The 21,572-nt window shown below is 38.2% G+C and overlaps 1 protein-coding gene across 2 annotated transcripts in view; it reads left to right on the top strand.

The window, feature by feature from the left end:
* Window positions 1-21,572, top strand: part of CRIM1 (cysteine rich transmembrane BMP regulator 1) — a 182,464-nt gene that overhangs the window by 125,094 nt on the left and 35,798 nt on the right. For both annotated transcript variants that reach the window (XM_033124311.1, XM_033124312.1), the window contains exons 8-10: window positions 9,727-9,855; window positions 17,612-17,768; window positions 20,582-20,703. In XM_033124311.1, coding sequence (XP_032980202.1) covers window positions 9,727-9,855; window positions 17,612-17,768; window positions 20,582-20,703 — 408 coding nt within the window. The remainder of the gene's footprint in view (window positions 1-9,726; window positions 9,856-17,611; window positions 17,769-20,581; window positions 20,704-21,572) is intronic.

Here is a 21,572-nt window from a genome sequence, read left to right as displayed (position 1 = left end):
GGAAGGCACGAACGAAATGGTGTTCTTTTCCACCTTAATTGGAAAGCTATGGCCCTACATATCAGCTCCCTTTTTGAAATAATTCAAGGACTCTCTATTTTATTAGTGAAGTTAAAAAATAAATGTTCAAAGATAATAAGCTGTCAGTTGGGGATGGCCTCAGGCCGTGGATATTGAGAGGGATAAGCAAGCTCAGCTCTTTTGAGTACCATGGCTGACTCGCTGATGCTTTCTTGGAACCAAGTGTAGAAAAGGTTCCATGGAGATTTTAGGCCAGATGAATTCAGTCTGGGGCGCGTCACAGTCCTGTGACAGACACACTGAGAACGTTATTATCTTAGTGAAATTCTCCCCGTGTTATTGTTAAGAAAGTCCTGCTTGAACTCTCTCTTCTTGTTGACGTAAGTTTTAGATCACTGACGTTCTGAAACTAAGATGTGCTGACCAAAGACAGCTTTCAGAGGTGGGTCTTCCGGATCCTCTTTCACCTTAAGAATGGCAGAACTATTGGTCAATCTACCAAAATAGTATCAATGATACTGTGATGAGTTTGCCCTCAGCCCCAAAGATCCAGCAAGGCCCCCGCCTTGAGAGGAAGAACGGGGTCAGCCAGGCACGCAGAATCATTGTTTCAGCTCACACTGGATAAGCCGATTACGCAGAGATTTCTGTTCTCTGTGAGACACCATGGACGCAGTCGAAATGCGAAACAATGGCATCAGACTGTCACTCAGCAAATGTGAAAGGCGCCAGTGGCTGGTCACTAACACGCTCCAAAGCTTACCAGACCATATGACAGGACGTCACGGACCCACCTACATCCCAGATGGCTTTTCATGTTATCAGTGGAGATAGAAAATGATGCTTCAGTTACAATGGACAGGGGTCAGAATGCTAAAGCAGTTGTCAAGCATTTATCAGCTGAGCATTTGAGGCCTGCAAAAGGACACATAATTCATTTACTCAGCCATCATCTGAGACCAGTTGTAGCTCCAAGAAGGCAGCATCATTGTTACAATAATTACAGCAACAGGTAATATTCCTATAACCCTTATAATTTATAGACTAGTCCCCTGTTTACAATCTTAGTTGAGCCTTACAGTGATACTACAAGGTAGGAATAATGAGTATTGCCATTTCATAGACACCCAGAAAGCTTCAGCATCACATGTAAGATCATGAGAAAAATTGGACTCAAGCTAAATCTTAACGACTCCAAGTCCGTGTCCTTGGCATTGCTTCTGTTTAGATCCCCATCGTGAGAACGGAGAGGGTGAGGAAAATAAAGCCATGAATGTGAATGTACTTGATCACTGTGGGTCAGGTTCAAAAGCCATTTTTGCTCCTGGCTCCATTCTCATTGCTGAGATCCCGTTACTGTTATTCTGACCTTTTGGGGCCTAGCCTTTGATCCAGGTTCTTTTCCTGAGCCTCTGCCTGGAATTCTGACCATACTGTTTGACCTCTGGGAAAGCCTGCTTCCCCTTGTCCATTCTTGTTTCCCCCACGTAAGGAAACTCTCCACCCAGAGCACTGAGCTCCTGTCCCAGCTGCCTCTGCCCTCACACTTGCCTCCTGCCCAGTCTCATTCCCTTCTAGGCCCTGTGCCCTGACCAGTGCCACTCACACCCCCCCTGAGTAAAATGCGTGGGCTCCTCAGTGCCAGGCACTGAGACACTGTCGCCAGCACATGCGCTTTCTGCTCCCGACTCCTCTCTTCTCCCTCTGATTCTTGCCAGTCTTTGCTTCATCCTGAGGTAAATTTGCTGAGCAGTCAGCAAAAGTGCCCATCCTTCATCCAGTACTAGATGAGTTGCTGAATTGAGTGAGTGCCCAGGTATTTTCAGGACCGTTTTAATAAAGCTTTATTCACTTGGCACCATCAAGGTATGAGGTAGTCACAGAAGTGAATTCTCCAGGTAATTGAAATTTGGAGGGTCAGATTTTATGTTAAGAATTTTGGAAGACTCACAGTGCTTTGTGTACTTTTCGTGCCTTCTTCATGCTGAGATACAGATCGTAATTTAACCCATTGTAGGTACCTGACTATCTCATTTTGGATTGCTTGGGTGTGGGGATCTTCACTCCGTTTTCATGAGGAGTATGTCAGGTTCACAATAGCCGGCTGATCTATAATAGCTTGCTGCTTCGATACCTACTATATGCAAGGGACTGGCTCAGTGAGGAGAAGCTTAGGAAGTTACTGTTCTGTCCTCCCAGTTAGGAAATAGAGACTCAGCCTGTTACAGGACAATACTAAGTGGGGGGCCCTTCGTCAAAAACGTGCCCCGACTTTAGCTGCTCAGATGTCTTTTTTTCCCCTTTGTTCATTCATTAAACCTTACTATGGGCTAAGTACTGTGCTAGGTGTTGATGTTATAAACCATGAATAAACTGTTGTCCCTAATGCGAGAACCCTTCCCGCCCTGGTCTTCAGCTGTTTCTCAGAGTGCTGGGTTAAGATACCAGATTCTGACTACCTGACACCCCCAAGTTGATCATAGCTTTTAAAATATACGTATGCACGTATATTTATAAATATGGCACATTATTTCCAGATAAAGGTTACCAAGATACGTTCTGTATGAAAATTAACCAAAAAAAAAAGGAATAAAACATAAGACAAGTATAGAAGTTCCAGATTATTCTTGGAATCCAATCATTTTGTGAGCTCTTCTCAAGCTGAGTTCCTGGAAAAAGATATCCTACTCTATATAAAAAAGTTTTTTTAATTTGTCTTTTGTGGTCTTTTAATAATAATCTCAGAATCATACTACTGTCTCTTCCTATTAAATATGAGATTGGTAAAGGAAGAAAAATATGTCCAACTGCCAAGATTCCTTGGAAAAAACATATAAAGTTAATAAATAGGTCTAAAGTAAATATATGATTGCTTCTCTATCTGACCATAAAATAATACAAATCTTGGGAACATTTTCACACCATTCATTTTAAAATAAAGAAACTGCTCTGAGATAAGTACTTTAGAAGTTACAAGGATGTAGGTGTTGTTATGAGAAATATATACAAAGGAAAAAAGGATAACTAAATGTGTAGTGCCTGAAAGAATTTGAAAACTCCAACTGTAGGAGATATTTTTCCATGACTTAATGAGACCTTCTCAAATACACATTCATATCCCATGGAAATTCCCACTTCCAGATTAGGGAATTTTTGTATCCTCAATTTTTTTTTCTTATTGTCTACATTAATAGAGTTTTTCCTCTAGCTTCATTTGGGAAAATTTCATCTTTACAGTACTTCTCCTCCCAGGCTGCAATTATGTTGACAATATGGTGATTTATTTGAATAGTTTTTGACTAGTTTTGGTCACATTTGAAAACAACTGTGGTAACAGAATGACATATGAAGACATGATAAAAAAGATTAGCTATCTTCCTTGATTCTGTCTTGGCCAACTTTATCTTCAGTTTTATGGCCGTGGACAACCTACCAGGAACTGGTGGGCTGTAGGAGTCCTGATGTATTTAGCCATATAAAGTGAGTGAAGCTTTGGAATTTTCCCTCTCCTTAGATATTTACATGTCTTAACCAAGTCCAGCCTTGACCCCACCCCCACAAACAAGCAAACAAACAAACAAATGTTAAGTAAGGTCCTGAGTTAGGTCTGAAAAGAGAAGATAATTGTTCATCTTTGTCTCTCACAATTGAATGAGCAGGCTTGTGAATTTATAAAGAACAGCTACATAAAGTAGCAAACCATTGTCATGTCCAAAAGGAGAGGTAATAAGAGAAATAAGAGACAGATAGGAATAAGCTTTCATGTATCTTCTACTTGAAATTTTTTTTCACTTATGAAAGAAATGCAAGAATGTATCTGCTTTAAAAAAACTACTTTTTTTTTTAGACATTTGCCTATAGTGACGTTTTTCCCGAAAGACTTTTCTTAGTGAACATGTGTGTGTGTGTGCGTGCATGTGTGTGCGCACGCACAGGTACTGGTATGGGTTTGTAGGAATCAAGGCTGCTGATAGACAGCTGCTAGCCACAGCCAGGCCCTCCAGACCTGCCACTCACCCAGACCCCAGCATTGTGACAGGCACTCCCAGAGGAAATGGAAATCTGGACCCAGACCACCTGACCCTCCTGACAGTGGTAGTTCTGCAGACAGACCCAGGAGGGATGGCTCTGTATGCTTCCACAAGTGTACTTTTCCAGAATTACCGGCTCGGTACTCAAGAGCTACTAATTGGCTATCAGCCTTTCCAGGGTTGCTAATCAGAAAGAGAGCTTCACATATTTCTCAATGGACGTAATAAGTGTTATTTGCAAAAGATAAACAGTTCATAGTAATCAAGGTAGTGAGAAGAACCTTGTATGCATTTACTCAAAACCCGAGAAGTTCAGTGGCGTAATGGAGATGAGTCACCAAGTTAAAAGCATCTACTAACATTTTATTTAAGCTGCATCTACCTGAAATTTAACAAACAGTGATTATATAAATAGTTTCAGAAGCAAGTTAACATTATTACTACACATTTTAAAATAACCGAAGGTCAAAATATATTCTTTTTTGTTCTGTTGTTGTCCCAAACATGTTAAGCTATCCAGTATGATGATAGCACTGATATTAAAACTTGACATTGACATCTTAAAATGTTGCATTTGAGTTTCAACTTCTTATTTCCCTTTCTCCTTTTTGAACACTTTTCCATAAAACAAAATAATAAGCAAGAAAGTAGAGAGCTTAGATTTGCTTAACACATTTATATTTTCTAAATAATCAAATATATGTTATTTTATGGTCAAGAGCTATGGCCTTGATGTTAGAATAATGATTTTTGCTTTCATTTTATACTCTTGACCAAATTAATTGTGATCGCAGTGCCTTAATATCCCCATTGAATAGATAAAATTGCTCCTAGGAAATACTTGTGCGTCATTGTTAAATATCGGTGTGGTTCTAGAAACTTAGTGTCTAACGCTCTCTAAATCCTGAAACAGTATGTTTTCCTGGAAATGTTTTACTGATAAGGGAAATGTTTTTCCTAGGATATGGAAGAAATAGTCTTCCCAAAATGTTAAATAAATGTAAAATAAAGAGCCGATATGTGTATACATATTGCATGTTATAATAGGTTTCCTTCCGGAATTTTGTTCTCTAACACATGGGATAAGAATTGGTGGCTGAACATGTGCACTCCTGACACAATCCTAAGTGTTCTTGTAAAAACAGCTCTTCTGGACAGTGTAAGGTGCTGAGAGAGTCATTAAAAATCATTGCGGAAAACAACAGGTTGAGGAGAGTCATGATTCCCGCTCAGATGCAGAGTAGGAAACAGCATACTGGATGTAGACATAACAAACACCCATTTTTGTTCTTTATTGCTTCTAGGCTCAGAAAATATTTCTAGAATTCTTCTCCACAAAGAAGCTGTTCCAGGGTTCCCTTTAGAAATAGTTGTAGCCAAAGACAATGAATTCCTGCAGTTTCAAGCCTTCTTCCTTTGGAGGACATTAAGGTATTTCTTTAATTCCTCAGCTGATTCAATACAAGATGAGAATTTCAGGGTGATCCTGTAAGCAGTTTGATTTTCCCTTCACCAAATCCCCACCTTTGTGCAAGCATTTTCCTCATTCTCCTGAATGAGGCCATGCAAGACCATATCTCTCCTTTGAAAGCAGCCCACTAACACATCTCTGCCCAACCATTTTAAAGGGGGACAATTTTCTGTGTTCCAAGCAACAGGCATCACAAACAGTGATGCATTGATGTTTCCAAAAGTCTTAGCAGGATCTCTGTTCAAGTGCTAATCACCAAACCTGTCAAGGACACAGCATCATCTTCATCATTCTAGAAAGGCATGCATTCTCTGGCGTATCATTTCAGTACCGTACCCTATGTAATATAAGAGCACGGAATGTAGGATTTAAATGAGAAACTTCTGGCCTTTGGACCAAGACATAGCAGGATATTTTCCATATTCAAAGCACTGTTTCATAGACTAGAGAAAGTGTAGGATAATAACAATTCTGGATCCACAAATTTCAGGATGTTCTTACAAGCAGCATACACATTTCCCATATTTTACTGACACTTCCTCAAGATTATTTATTTGGTTTAGAAACAAGCATATTGTGGTACCATGATTCTGGATTCTTTAAAATGATCTCTTCCCCCACTGAGAACTTCTTCCTTGGATAAAAACTATGTGAAAAATCTAGCTAGCTCTTGGTCATTGTTCTTGAAGGACTGTAAATGTCATGTTGATTTTAAATGTTCTAGTTCAGGATGGTATCAAATATGTCTCACTTTGGAGTTCACTATTTGGCATAGGAAATTGAATTTTAGTATTCTCACAGCACTTCTTTCTCAAAAAAAGTTGCCTTGATGTTAATAATAATAGGACCAGGTCTGAGATAACATATTAATGTATTGAACTGAAAGCAAACTCAGATCTGTTTATAGTAATGTCAAACTTTTTTGCCAGATAATTTATAGTTGCCTATTTCTGTGATAATATTGTTCTTACAGAAATCTAATATAGATATGGCCTAACATGGTAGGAAACCGAGCACTAAAATGTTAAGAGGATGATGAAGGGAATAGAATATAATGTATGACTTAAGATAAAATGTTAGGAGACATCTAATAGCCTGCATATTGTCTGTTACAAATCAACAGTTAACTCCAGTGACATAGGACAACAGCAGTGAGTACCCCCAAAACATGCATCACCCTCAACAGGCTTTTAAAATTTGTTCCAGTCTGTGTTTGAAAAGGAAAACAACATTTGTTTACTAAATATAATAAAATGAGATGACTAGTGTTAAAATGTTTTTGTTTCTTTTTAATTTAGACTTCTATTTATATTTAATAGCTCACAATGAGCGTTGTTGTGTTTAGCCTAAGCTGTTGATGGGGAATTGAATAGTTCCAGAGTAAATTGGTAATTTTCATGAATGAATGTTTGTTGAGTTTTGAGGTTTTCCGTGAGTTCTGTTGAGTTTTTCTGTGTTTTGGTATTAAATAGAGAGGGAGTCAGATTTCAAAATGTATATACTTCCCAATTTCTTCCATCTAATGTACATGCATAAATGAATGGGGAGATAGAATTTTAGAAGCGCCAAGTAATTGTTGGATTCTTGCTTCCTACACATCATCGGAGACCTGGTAGATACCCAGTAGGACTTGTTTTACCTAAAATACTTACAGTGCAGCATTGTAGGACCAGCACCTACTAAACAGCCCTTCTGTGTACTTTGTTTTCATGGTTAAACTGAGCAAAAGCTGTTATCCTGAATGTTATAGGGGAACATAGTGAATGTATATTCTGGAGAAGCATGTGCTGTGTACGTGTGTGACTGTACCTAGCTGTTGCAGCGGTTTGGATGAAGCGTGGGGCTGTTCACATCCTCAAAAGACCCAATTATTTATTGTTCTTTCCAGCCAAAGGTCATAATCCTAATCCCAACCAATAATCATAATATTTACCCAATATAGCATCTACATCACTAATTCTCTTTAAGTCTCTAGAATTCACTGAAAGTAAAATTCCATACTACCCTATGATTATTATGCTTTTTCAGTGTCAGTGTAGTCTGCCTAAATATTTATTTTTCCATAATATGTCTTCTGAAGGCAAAAGTTTCTCTTACACTTAAATATCAGTAAAGAGCACAAGGTTTTGGTCTACGTAGATAAGCTCAGGACATTTCTATACCTGTAAGCCATTCACTAAAGCACCGGACGTTCAGAATCCATTCCTGGTCCTCGCTCTAATAACTCTCTAGGACGTAGTCCTAATTCCTTCCGCGATGGGATAATGTGTAGTGTGGTTCACTTAAACATGTTACAGGCCCTCTGCTCTGTCTTAAGTTTGTGCTTAGAATAATTTTGACAACACATTGGCAGTCTTGTGGCCGAAGATTGAAATAGAATCATTATTTTGGGTGGCTAATAAGTAGTGATAAAAGAAGAATTATACAGGTTTCAAAACAAAAGATGCTTATGGTAAATTTTAAGAGAATGTAGGAAAGCAGCTCTACTGTATTCGATCCACTATGTCTTACTACTTGCCTGAACTTAAGCTGCTTTTTGATGTTTGATCTGTCAGAAAGGGTACTTTAGTCATTGAAGGAAATTAGAAATTTTATAGCGATGAAAATGTATATATAAATTTTAGGGAGATAGTCTCCAGACTGTGTTGTAATAAAAATAGAGAATGTGCTATTATACCCTCTTCATATGTATGTTTACTGGGAGAATGCTGAGCAAAGCATCTCTTTAAAAGTTGTATTGCCTAGTACCTGTGAAGAGTTGAATCACTGGCCCCTTTTAGCAGATGGATAGAAATGTAGAACTCTTGATCTTAGCAGTGGCAGCTAAAACACTTATTTTGGTCTCTCTTCCATGGTAACGGGAGATGAAACTTGAGAAGACAGTGCGGACTAATGGATAGAGTGTTGGACACAGGAACCCTTGTTCTGTTCTATTCCCAGCCTGCTACTGGGTTGCTATGTAAACTTAGATAAGCCAGTTACCCTGTCTGCACCTCATATTTTCCATTTATGAAAACATAGGTAGAGACATTCTGTACTTAGCTCTTCGAAAGATGTTGTCCCCACCAGCTCACTCGGAAGAAGTTCATGGTATCCTTTGGTTGAAAAGAGACTGCAGAAATACTGTGGTGTCTCTGTTCCCTTTGACAGTACCCTAACCACAATCAGACACTATCTACACCATCCCTTACCAGTGCCCTGCAAAACAGGTACCATTGCAATGGGCTTTGTATTGGCATGGAAGCTAAGAGTGTGACCGTGGAGTCAGAATGCCTGGGTTGAAATCTTGGGTCTGCCACTTCCTAACTCAGTGAACTTGGGCAAGGCAATATAGTAGATTCCTCATCTGTAAAATGGAGATAATGATGGCACCTATCTCATTGGAGTGTAACAAAGTTTGAAGGCATAATGAAGAGCACTGAGAACATTATGTATAGACGTGTAAGTGTGTAATTACTCTTACTGCCTAGAACAATTCTTCGTTATGAACCTGGCAGGGAAGGTAAAGCATCACCCCTACCTTGCTTTCTTCTATGTACTTTTTCCCACAATGGCTGTTTGCTCTTCCTCCCAAATGCTTGTATCTCACTCTGCCCCTTTCTTAAGTGCTGGGCCCTGAGTATACGCTACTTGTCAATGTTACCCGTTGTAGATTATCATCTATAATAATTGAAGGACTGTCACGTAAAAGATGAAAGAAATCCAGATGTTTCAAACTAGTCTCCTAAACATCTCTGATTGATTGACTTCATAAAATATGCTTACAGATTTCAGAAGTATGGCAAGATAATTGACAATTGAAAGCGGTGTCTTGATTATTATAAAAAATAAACAGAAAACATGAAGAAGAAATAGAAGAACAGTTAACAATTTAAACGGAGTTCATTTTAACCTCTCTAGTCTGCTTCTGTAGTGGTGACCCTCAGAGAAGTGGTATGTGAGGGTACCAAAAAATGTGTAAGTTGCTCAAACATAAACAAAGAGAGATTTAGGACTGTCAAAAATCTAAATAAAAATATTTCTTTTTCATAAGGTTAAAAACGTTATGAAAGTATAGAGTTTTAGGATTTGTACTTTGAAATTTATTGTTATGAAAATTATTGATTAGTTTTTATAACTTACTGTAGTGTGGGATTTAAAAGATTGAATAGCATCTAAGAGATAATCATGCTTCATTGATTTTTTTTCTCTTTTTATTATTAGAACCAACCTACATCACAATTGATCCACCTGCATGTGGGGAGTTATCAAACTGCACCCTGGTGGAGAAGGACTGCATTTATGGTTTCAAACTTGATCATAATGGTTGTCGAACTTGTCAGTGCAAAAACAGTAAGTATACAGTAGAAGACTTTTGTTTTCCTGAGCTTAATACGATATTATCAAAGCATATTATGTGATTGAATATCTTTTTCATTCCTGTTCATGACATTCGCTTAGCAACCTGAAAGAAGAACAAAAAATTATACTGAACACAAACAAATACATAGTCATTTGGGGAAAAAGACCTGCTTCTTCATTCTGGTTTTCATCTTCGTTTCTTTGATTTCAGATGCTCCTTGATATCCAGCTGCATTGTGGGTACAAGCCCTCGGGGCTTTAAATATATCTTTCCAACCACCCAGTTGGGTCTCTCTAACAGCTGTGACCGGGTCCCATCCAGTGACAAGGAGGGCACCCACCCAGAGGATGTCACATTCCATGTATGGCAGCCATAATCCTTAGAATGTCCTTCCCTTTGTTGATCCTAACTCTCCTCCTTGTACATTGAAATCATGTCCCCAGGCCATGACCTCTGAAACTTGATAGAGTATATTGTATTTCTTACACACACAAACCCCAAATTTGTTCAAAATGGTTTTGAATTCCCCTAGTTCTTTTACCAAAGTAAACATCTTCAGTCCCCTCAGCCATTTCCCAGGTGACATAGTTTCTGGAAGTTTCTTGGTCCTTTCCCTTTTAACACACAGTATATCATTGTCCTTATTTAAAAAAAAAAAAAATGTGGCCTAGAAACAAACAAACTACTCCAGAATTTCATCTGATCAGTGCAGTACTATCGTGTGGCCTAAGTTGAATTAGCTCTTTGAATTACACTCTGTTGGTTCTTACTGCGTTTATAAGCAGCTAGATCCACTAGATGTGGTGTTTTTGTTTTTTATTTTGTTTTTAAATATTAGCTACTGTTAAATGGTTCTCATCCATTCTGTATTTGAACATCTGATTTTTTTTTTCAATGTTAGAAACGCAGGGCCATATTTAATAGAAATTATCCTGAGAGTTTCATGCCATTTTCCAACTAGTTGGGATGTTTTTGAATCTTGATAATGTGATCTCATACTTTATCTATTCCTCCCGCTTATATTAAATAAGCATAACTTACATGTCCCCATCTAAAACACTGAACTAAAATTAAGTTGTGTCGAATGGAGAGCAGATCCCTGTAACTCTAAAGACCCTTCCTGCTAAATAACATTGGACTCTAATCCTCACTCCTTTGGTAGAATTATTTAGCTAACAACATGTCAGCTCCATCTCCACAAGGAAGTCTTGAAACATTGGGCTCGTATCTTATCTGAAATCAAAATATATGATAGTTGCAGCATTCCTTTGCTGGAAACCCCATTTCAAACTTCATATGAAGTTAATGGGGCATGGCTGGTTCTTCATGAATCTGTGCTGGCTCCTGGTGGTTGTTGCTTTCTTTTCTCCGTGTCACAAACCACATGTTTAACCATTCTTTCTCCAGAATTTCCAGTGGTGAATGTCAAGCTTTGTTTCTGTAGTTTTAGAATCTTTTGTCCCTTTAGAATTGACATTTGGCCTCCTTTAGTTTTCTGAACTCTTTTTGCATTCTCTCTGATCTCTCCAAACATAGACAATGCGTCTGTAATAAGCAGGTTCTCTGTGAGCCTCTGGGTATAATTATCCTGGGCTCCGAGACTTGGAATTACTTAATGGAGATAGAGGCTTACTTTGTGATTTATCAGTTATCTTGGGCTTTGTATTCCTCTTAACCTTAATTGGTCAACACTTTCTGTTGTAAGAATGTTTTCACGAAGCAGACAGATACAAAAGAGGAGTCGAGTAAGTCAGTTTTCTCAATTACGTGTTATCATGCTACCTGCCTGATGGAGTTAGTGCTGAAACAGTTTATAAAACTGTTGCTGTGCCTGTGGGTAATTGCCATCTTTCAATTTTTCATTGGCTTCCATCTATCGGGGGCTGTCCTGCCTTCCTGCACTGACTTCTCTGCAGAGGTGGGCCAGTCATTGTCACCCATCTATCTGTCTCTTGTAGCTCCCTTTGGAAACCCCATTTCATTAGGGAGCTGCTTTGGCAGCCACATGTGTTTATTTAAATGGCCAACTTTGGTTTCTTGACAAGATAGTTAGTGAATTGTATCGCGAAGAGTTCATATTTTTAACACTTCTCATCTCTCTTGAGCTTTACATCCTTTCCAAGCAGTGCACCTACATTTTTTTTTCCTGAACTTTTTGAAGTCTAGAAATATAGACTTCACTGTGCTTAATCACTCCACCAGCCACCTTTCACCTGGGCTTTGCTGTTACTAATATTTTGGCCACATGATCATGCTTTCATAAGACCCCCTGAGCTCTTTGTAGTTAAAGTCAAAGAAGCCATTTCCGTCAGTTGTCATCAAAGCATGTCAAAAACATATCACTCGCTTTTGGCAAATTGAGACTGTTAGGAAAAGTCTGCTCTGCCTGCCTTTGTGTTAGAATTGCATCCTATGGCTTTGTAAAAGGTACATTCCCACATTCTACCTGCTTTGCTCCTCCATTGCATTAACATGAAATATGTACAGGAGACTGTTGCATTTTGTGTCAGCAATTTTTTTTTTACATATAAATATTAGCCATTCATTATTTGCAAATTTTAGGGATATCTAGTCTTTCTTTCTTCCCTCCTCCCTCTTTTCTTCCTTTGCCTGCTATATATAAGCACCTGTCAAGTTCAAGGTACTATAGTAGGTGTTAATGCCATAAAGACAAATAAAACACAAGACCTGCCCTAAGAAATAAAAATCTCCTGTACCCAACATGCTAATAAAATATCATTTTAAGCCAAATTCTATAATGTACGCAGGTACATTCTATTAAGAGAACACTTTGGTCCTGTGGGAGAACCCAGGTACTCGTATACACCAGAGTACGGAAGTTACTGATCCATCTCACAGGACTGTGCTCGGTACTCAGCAGATGTTGACTGAGTGAATGAGCAGCCAACTATCAGAATCGGGGATGCCATTGGACATATTCCTTGCCTGAGATCTCCTCCTGACGTCTTGGCATTCTGACCTTGTAACCATTTCATCATACTAAGATTCTTGACCTAGCTTTGTCTCTTGCCATCTCACTCACTGCCACCATATACCTAAAAACGTAATTAAATACTAAATGGAATTTGTTAGTTTCTCCCTATCATCAGACATCTAGTCATAGAGCATTCTACTCTCACCCCCTCCCAGTAGCAATTCGGATTATTTCCCCCGTTTGGAAGCCACACCTTTGGGAGGTGAGTCAGATTAAACCAAACTGCCAGATCTTTGGTTGTCAGATTCTTGTGGCTGTACGTACCTAACTCTCCTCCCAGGCTCTGGCATCAGACTGACCTATGTTTGGGTGATCGCAGATTACTTCTCCAGGTCCCTATGTACTCATCTGTAAAGCACAGATAATAATACCTAATTAATGGGTTATTTTGAAGACTAAATGAACAAATGAATGCAAAACTAGTGTTACCCCTGACATATGGTAATTTTTTACATGATAGCTGTTTTATAACAGATCCATTTCTGAGTCAGCCCAAGCTAGTTGACGTGGAAAGCCCCCAGTTTCCCCTCGTTTATTCCAACACTAACCTGCCTTTGGTTATTCATGTCCTCTGAGGATAGTCACACAGAAACTTTCCATTTACCTTTAATTTTGACTCTTAAATATTCTGGTTCTCTTTTACCCAGTTTTATGAAAAAAGAAAGCTCTTTGTAGCGAAAGATGGCATAAATGTGTTCTTTTTCCCATTGCAGCTACTTGATAAATATTGATTTTTGTCTAAATTTCTCCCTTACATTATTTTTCTGTATTCCACCAAAAGCCTGTTTCACATGCAGTGATCCTAACCATTTATACCTAAGTTTTTTGTTAAACATTAGACCTTGTTTATCTAGACCACTGGCGATTTCTTAAAATAAGACCAGCACCAAGTAAATATTTCTCTTCTGTTCATTGGTTTGTTGCTTGCTCATTCATTTTTTCTCTTTCATTTATCTAGCATTTGAGTACCTACTATGTGTTAAACACTAGGGATACGAAAAAGATAAAAATGGACCTTATCCTTGACTAATGTTGGTGATATTGGTAATATGCTAATATCATTATATTGCAACATAATTAAGCACATTACAGATTGAAAAAATTAAGCACATTTAAGATTGAAAAAAAAAACCTAGTAGAAATAACACCCTTCAAAAGTACATGGAAGGTACATGACAAAAGATTATTTTGTTTAAATATATTGTATTGTTGCTATTTTAACCTATAATAAATACCGTTCTTACAACACTGCTAAGCAAAGTAATGCATCACGGGCTTACAGAGAAATTTAAATTATTTTAAATTTTCTCAGGGACATATTTAAAATTTTAAAAATGTGGTGGAAAATGTTTAAGTAAAATAGCAACAAAAATTAAAACAAGCTACTAGTAACCTAACACTATTGGTACAAACTAATAATAACATTGCTCTTTAACCAAAAATGTTTGTTTCTGTCAAATAGACATAGTACACATTAGCTTACTTTATGAACTATATGTAGTTAATGATATCTATATAAATTAATCTTTTGGCATCTTATTTTTCTACATCTTTAAATCAAGTGGATTTGACTGGATTATTTGTAGCTTCTTTTTCAGTTTTAACATTCTGTAATTCTGGGAATTAATAATGCTTTATCTAGAAACTGATGAAGACATAGAAAATTAATGGTAGCAGGGAGAAGAAGCGTTCGTATTTTTCATGAAATATATATCTGAATCAAGCACCAAAAGAAGGTTGCAGCATCAAATATAGGGAGGCGGGCTCCTCTTTTTCATTTCACTGTAACTCTAACACTTAATCAGGATCACGTTTAAGACCACCATTTGCAGTGTTGCATTTCTTTATTTAATAGTCTCAGGAACTTCATGGTGTTCTTAACTGGTAGCAGATTGGTGGGAATTGCCAGTACCCAAGTGGGAACTATGCGGCAAGGAAGTGTAGCAGGACTCTAGGGGCACCTGTGCGTTGTGTTCTCTACGTAAGTTACATGGTATTCATTTATAATAAAGCGTGAGTGATGCTCCATACAGTTGTGCCACATCTTGGCCCTAGGAGCAAACAATTTTTTTCTCCAGAGTATACAGAGAGTTTATTCATAGCAGTTATTGACCAGCCATAATGTATAGTTCCTTACTTTGCCATTATTTATCACTTTCTCTTCAATGGAAATTTTCCCCCATGGATTAGAAAGCATTTTTAGATCACAGTCAAGTCATAAAGCTGAAAAATTATGAACACAAAGCCACCATTCTTTCTGTGGTTGCCTCAAGTAAGGTACTGAAGCTTTTCAAACAAACTTATAACCCCCCACCCATGTATGAATGAGATTTTTCTAATCTGTCTATTCTGTTCTTTATGTAAATGTTTGCCTTGATGATATATTTATCCTAAAAAAAGTCCATAATTATTACGTGGATCTAGGACTGCCTTACAGTTGGTCTTTAATGTTCTCAATTTCTGAGCCAGGAAGTGGTATGTTTAGATGCTTAGTAAGTACCAGTATTTTTGGAAATTTTCAATACTAGCAGAGTAAGCTTTTTCATCCTATTATTTTTCTGTTAATAGAGCAGCCTTGATTAGAGTGGAGGAATAAATAACAAGAACATTGATTGATTCATTTATTCAGCAAATCTTTATTGAACACTCACTCCATGCTAAACACCAGGATAGCTTCTGGACTGTATAAAGAAAATAGGTCCCCGTCCCCACCAGAGAGCTCCCTTCTTTTGGGGTACACAATGGGGATAGGCCCAGACCACAGCATGCGGATGAGCAATTCCAAGTCAGAGCAGCATGGGAGCACCCCACCCTGGGTGGCATAGCAGGTCTGCTGTCTGTGAATGGCCTTATTTTTGTTTAAATGTAGCAGCCTTTGCTTGAAATTCCCTTCCATTGCAAAGCAGAGGTGGTTAAAGACAAATTTAGTTTTTATCACATTTTTTAAACTTAGTGATGTAACAATTCTTCTTTAAGGTTGAAAACCATGCTAGGTTAAGGTCTATGGAAATGCTCCTTCTTTTTTACAAGACTAGAAAAATTAAGGCACAGAGTTGCTCAGACTCCATAAGTTTCAAGGATGCTGACTCTGGGAAGTTCTTAGAGTGATTTTAATTCATCTATTTCCCAACCTAATATACTCGGTGTTGTGACTTAAAAATTCTTGTAATAGAAAAATGAGCTCACAACTTAGATCTCAGTATCAGAGAAAGAAAGGTGACTATGAAAATCTTTTCCCTTTTTCATCATTCCCTCAAAAATGGTAGAGAGAGAAAAAATAATGACCTTGCAAGTCACATAATTACAAATTTTTAAATGAGCCATTTAGAATTTTGCTTTTAAGGATGCAAATTAGTAATTAGTTGCTTCACAGTGTAATATATAACCTGTGAGGTTATATTAGCTACATGTACTCAAAGGTTTTTGATAATGACAAAATAGAAAATTGTACCATAAATCACATTGTTTTTGAAAATAGTAAATTAAATGTTTGAGTATTACCAGAGAAGAGTCATGAAAGATGCTGTCTTAAAATATTTGCGTAAAACATGAGCCCATTTCACCTGTTAGTGGTAGTTAAGGTTTTATTTCAGATTATAAAATCTGTGTGTGGAAGGGACAAATGTGTTCCTAGTAACTTATGCATCATTTATAATATCTGTGCTTACAGGATGTCCAAATACAATAAAGATTTATTTAGTATTCCAACAAAAATAGTCTCTGCTTCCCATTTTACCAATCCATGCAGAATAGTACTCAAACATTGTCACTCTTTTGCCATCAGAATCTGTCTGTCAAATTCGGCAGTTAATTTAGACAAGTCTCAAATTGCTTTGGTTATGTTACCAAGCGCGCTTTTTTCCCCTTAACATTTTATTCCCTATATTATGCTATTAACCCCTATATCACACCTTTAAAATCTTTTTAGAAGACTTCTATTAAGCTAATATGTCTAGTAGATTCTTTTGCCACTCATCATTGCTTCTTTTCTTTTTTTCCCTTACGAAATAAGAAGTTAAAACTGACCAACGGGACAGTTTAAATATCTCAAACAGTGGATAGTTAAACATTAATGTAGATATTCTTTTGACACATGTGTTAGTCATTTAACTAAGTGTATCCAAATACCTATATATTTGTCAGCAATAGGAAAAAAAAGTCACTAAATGAAACACTGAATATTCCACTTTTTATCATGTTATAAGAAATGTACTTTTTAAAGAAAGGGTAAGACATCTTTTATGCTGTATATAATATGCCGTATTGTATGATAACATCTAAAACTGGTAAGAGTAAACATTTTATGACCATTTAAGAACATGCATTATTATGGGCATGCACTAGAAACAAAATAGATAATGACATTTTAGGTGTAATTTTCTAATTCTCTCATTTTATCAATAAGTGGTTAATCAGTAGTTTGAGGTGACTAATAATAAGAACAAATTTCATGGAAAACTTCACTCAGTCTCATCAGCCTGCTTGCTCTTCAGCACCCAAGTAGAGTACACTTCAGAACTCTGTTTTCCAGAGTTGGTCTTTATTTTGTGTATTAGTATCAAAACATGGAGTTAGTTTGTGATATCCATGAAATAGCATGAACGATGATTTTTAACCATTCCTAAAGCTATAGTAGAGCAGAGAAATTGATATCTGTGGAAGGTTGGAAGACGAGGGGAAGGTATTGAAGCTTCGATGTGTTCTGCTCTGTTCATCTTTGGAAGAAACATGCTGTCCGTGTGTCTTCACAGGGGAGGAACTGTGTACAGGTCTCAAACGAGCCTGCAGCTTGGACTGCCCCTTCGGTTTCCTAACTGATGCCCACAACTGCGAGATCTGTCAGTGCCGTCCACGGCCCAAGAAGTGCAGACCCATAATCTGTGACAAGTATTGTCCATTTGGATACCTGTACGTATTTCTGAATTCAGCAGATCTGTTCTTCGTTGTCTGTAACTTGGTGAAATGGCTGCACCTGCTAGCCGTTTTCTGTGTGTTTGTGAATGAATCAGTGGTGTGCTGAGTCCAGAAGCTCTGTGCATGTTTTGTTGGGTAAATCAGAAAGCAGGGAAAGGGTGGTGTCTCCACAGGTAAGAATCGAGTTTTACTCTTCTCTTTTATGAAGGTGGGTCCTTGTTATGACACTACCCTTGAGGCTTGTTACGTGCAGCTTCCCCATAGCAGGGGCCTTGGGACACTGAGGGGGGAATGGAATCATCGTGAGGCCCCAGTCTTGTGTTACACTTTTCACAACTGCCCCATTGACTATTTTGTGATAACTTATTTAATCCATAGTGAAGATGAGTTGACAGGAACTCACTTGCAATACTGAGCATCCTTACCTGCCGTGCCTTGGTAACTTACCTTAGTGCTAATCTACAGTTCATATTTTTTCTTTATGTAACAGTAGATTTTATGGATTTTCTTGGAGATAAGGACCATAACTTGTATTTTCAAATGTTCTTGATTGAACCAAAACCCATGAAATCATGTTATTCCAGCGGGATAGGGGGAATAGACACTTCACATTTGTTTGTGTCTGTATTACCATCTGTTTCTGCCTTCATATCAAGCTGATCCCTTAAAATAAATTACCTTTCAGAATCTTGCTTTATCATTCTTCCCTTGGTTCCCTTACATTTTAGTCTTTCTGCCTTTTCAATTTGATACTTTTATATAACACTACCAATAACAAGGGACTTAGATCCATCATCTCTTGCCCATCGTGCTAAAGTCATCGTTATTTTTCCACTTGGAAATTCTAGTTTAGCAGGGAGGGGGTAATCTTAATTCTAATTTTCATTGCGTGAGTTGGGAACATTATTCTTAAAAATGTTGCAAGTAAGTTAATAAAGCATCATTGTTCCTAATCCTAAACTATGACTACGATACCAATAATTGTATAGTTATTTCTTAGCTTAACTGCTAAATGTAGAATAAAGCATCATCAGGATAGTATTAAGAGCTACCACCACTTGCTGCAGTATTAAGACAGTTCAGAATCAAAGCAGCATTCAAGTCCAACCTTCGTCTCAGAGAGAAACCTCTTTGAGGAATGTAGGTTTCACTTTGTATGCCTGTCAGTAAGCATATCCGCGGAGGACCGAGTTGACCACAGTAGACAAATGAGTGCTGCATCAGCCAGAACAGTAGCTGTGTTTCAAGGACAGCCTCTGAAGGAGAATTCTTGGCCAGATACCATATGGGAGTGTTAGGATGAAGGCAGCCGTTGGTGCCTCTTGTATATACATGCTGAGTGGATGATTACTGTATGTAAATGCTTGAAGAAGGGAGGAAGGGAGAGGAGGATAGATGGATGAACGAATAAATGGGCGAACAAACAAATCAGTTAAAGCCTTTGTAGGTATTGAAAATGACACAGTGTATGACATGGGTATGAATAAGTCATTTAATTCCTTGCTCTCGTTGTGTTGACATAAACAAGTAGACCATTACACCTAGCAAATTGTAGTTTAATTGTCACGTGGGCAGTGGTATACCAAGGGTTTCCCATAGGGCTATCTTCTTTTAATTTGTCCAAGATGAGAAAGAACAGGGATTTTTTTTTTTTATTATTTTTTTTTTTTTTAGTTGAACAGCCACTTAGGGCTATTTGGGATAAAACCTGAGGGTATAGTAACTGCTCCTATAGATGTTGAGCCTGAAAGAGGACTCAGTCCTGTGGCCAGTGGACAGAAAGCAAAGGAGAGTTTGAGCTCCTTTTATAACAGGCAGTATCATTCTTGTAGAGAAAAAAATGAATTGTTTAATTTTATCTTTATGATCAGCACAACATTTAGGCACTGTAGCTTATTAAAGGAGAAAAAAAAAGTTTATCCAGCCTTTTTCGTTTACCCCATATGCTTTGGTCATACCCCATGGATGGAGCGTTGTTCAATTGATATTCCTTTCTAAGTAGTGAAGTAACTACTGGACGTTGATTCCAGGACCTCTCAAGGCTTTTATTCTTTATCAACATTTGTGTTGCATTCCCAGGTCTATGGGTCCTTAACTTCTATCTTCTGTAAGTTTCTGTAGCCATCTCATTAAAATTTTTACTAGTATCTGAAATTTCTGAGAGATCATGGTCGTGGGAGGAAGCCTATAGCCCTGACGAAAGAAGGACCTTTGCCCCTAAGGCTAGTCTCCAACAATGACCAACAGTATATCCTTCCCCATTCTATTCATGGAATTGCAAATTCATCCTTTTGTATTGTAGTACCACTTCTCCTAATTAAATCAACAGTTACGTTATTGGGATTCTGACATTTACATCCCAGAAGCACAGAAGTACTTGAGCAATTCTAAACCTTGGCCATGGTGGGGGGGGGCAGTGACGGGGGAGTGGGGTGGTCATGACCACAGGGAGCTAATTACACATCACTCCAGGAGTTTTTTAGAGCAGAAGTCAAGTCATTCTGCTTAATAATAATGTCACTTCAGTGACCCTAGGTCTGGTTTTTGTCAACAACAGCCACAAAAATCAGCCAGACACTGTAAATGATTAGCCAGAGACGAGAAAAAATTCTAAAGCTCTAAAACTACTCTCCTTATTTTTGAATGGTTTACTCAATTATATTGACCTTTGCACATGTGTGTAAAGGGTTGTGGGCTTATATACTTAAACCGCAGCTCGCCATCACTTCAGTGGCCTTGGGTCTGATCCTTTGGGTATCATTTGAGACTTGGATTTTCTGACCTCTGACAAAATTTTAATTATCCAGGAAGAATAAGCACGGCTGTGACATCTGTCGCTGTAAGAGATGCCCAGAGCTCCCATGCAGTAAAATCTGTCCCTTGGGTTTCCAGCAAGATAGTCATGGCTGTCTTATCTGCAAATGCAGAGGTAAGTGTGAAGGCATGACCCTCCCCCCTCAGAGCAACCGGGGACACAGAAACAGAACAGAAGGACATCATGTAAATGAAACAGTTTCCGTGATTGCTCTGTACTGTGACACAGTTGTCCCTTTCTATGGGACTATCTGTTTTCCTAGCATCTCAGTAGAACAAAAGCTTCACCATAGAATTTAAAGTAAGCATATAATGGGTAAGCACCTTGACCAAATGAATCACTTCTTAGCTCTTCAGTTTTGCTTGTCTCAGAAACTTGAGCCTAAAGCATCTTTATCTTGACCTCCATAGAGTCTCCCTCTGTCCCACAGTGGATGGATACAGTTAATGCAGCAAAGATCCCTTTTCAAAGCCCCTGAGGATAGGGGTGGATGAACAGTTGGCTCATGTACTTTCTGGTAACACAGTTTTGCGTGAGAATGTAGACAACTAATAATTAAGCACATGCCAGCCTAGAGCTGTGTATAGGGGCGAATCCCAGGCATACCTTTTGCCTGGGACCTCCCACTCCAAGGACGTTCCTGAAGCCGTGTGAGCATGCTCTCTGACCACCACCTCTGCGCTTACCCGCTCTGGCCTAGCTGCCCACACTAGTATGTTTTAGTTGTCAGCGTGATCCACAGATTAAGAAATAAAACATCCCTCAAGTTTGTTCTGTTTTTTTTCAAAGTTGGACAGTTACCACCTTAATGGTGTTTTCAAGAGGTCAGAGTAAACAAAGATCTAATCACTGCTTCAGATGGTCTGCTGGACAAAAATCCATTAGTTGCCAGGGGCCCAGAATGTCCCCATTGGGTGACTTCTGGAGTGATTATTCTGCATATATTAAACGTGTAACGCTTGATACGAAATCAATGCTTGTTT

Source organism: Rhinolophus ferrumequinum, chromosome 13 (genome assembly GCF_004115265.2).
Source record: "Rhinolophus ferrumequinum isolate MPI-CBG mRhiFer1 chromosome 13, mRhiFer1_v1.p, whole genome shotgun sequence".
Classification (NCBI taxonomy): Eukaryota; Metazoa; Chordata; class Mammalia; order Chiroptera; family Rhinolophidae; genus Rhinolophus; species Rhinolophus ferrumequinum.
The sequence above is the reverse complement of the archived record's forward strand: the minus strand, read 5'-3'. Positions and strand labels throughout refer to the sequence as shown.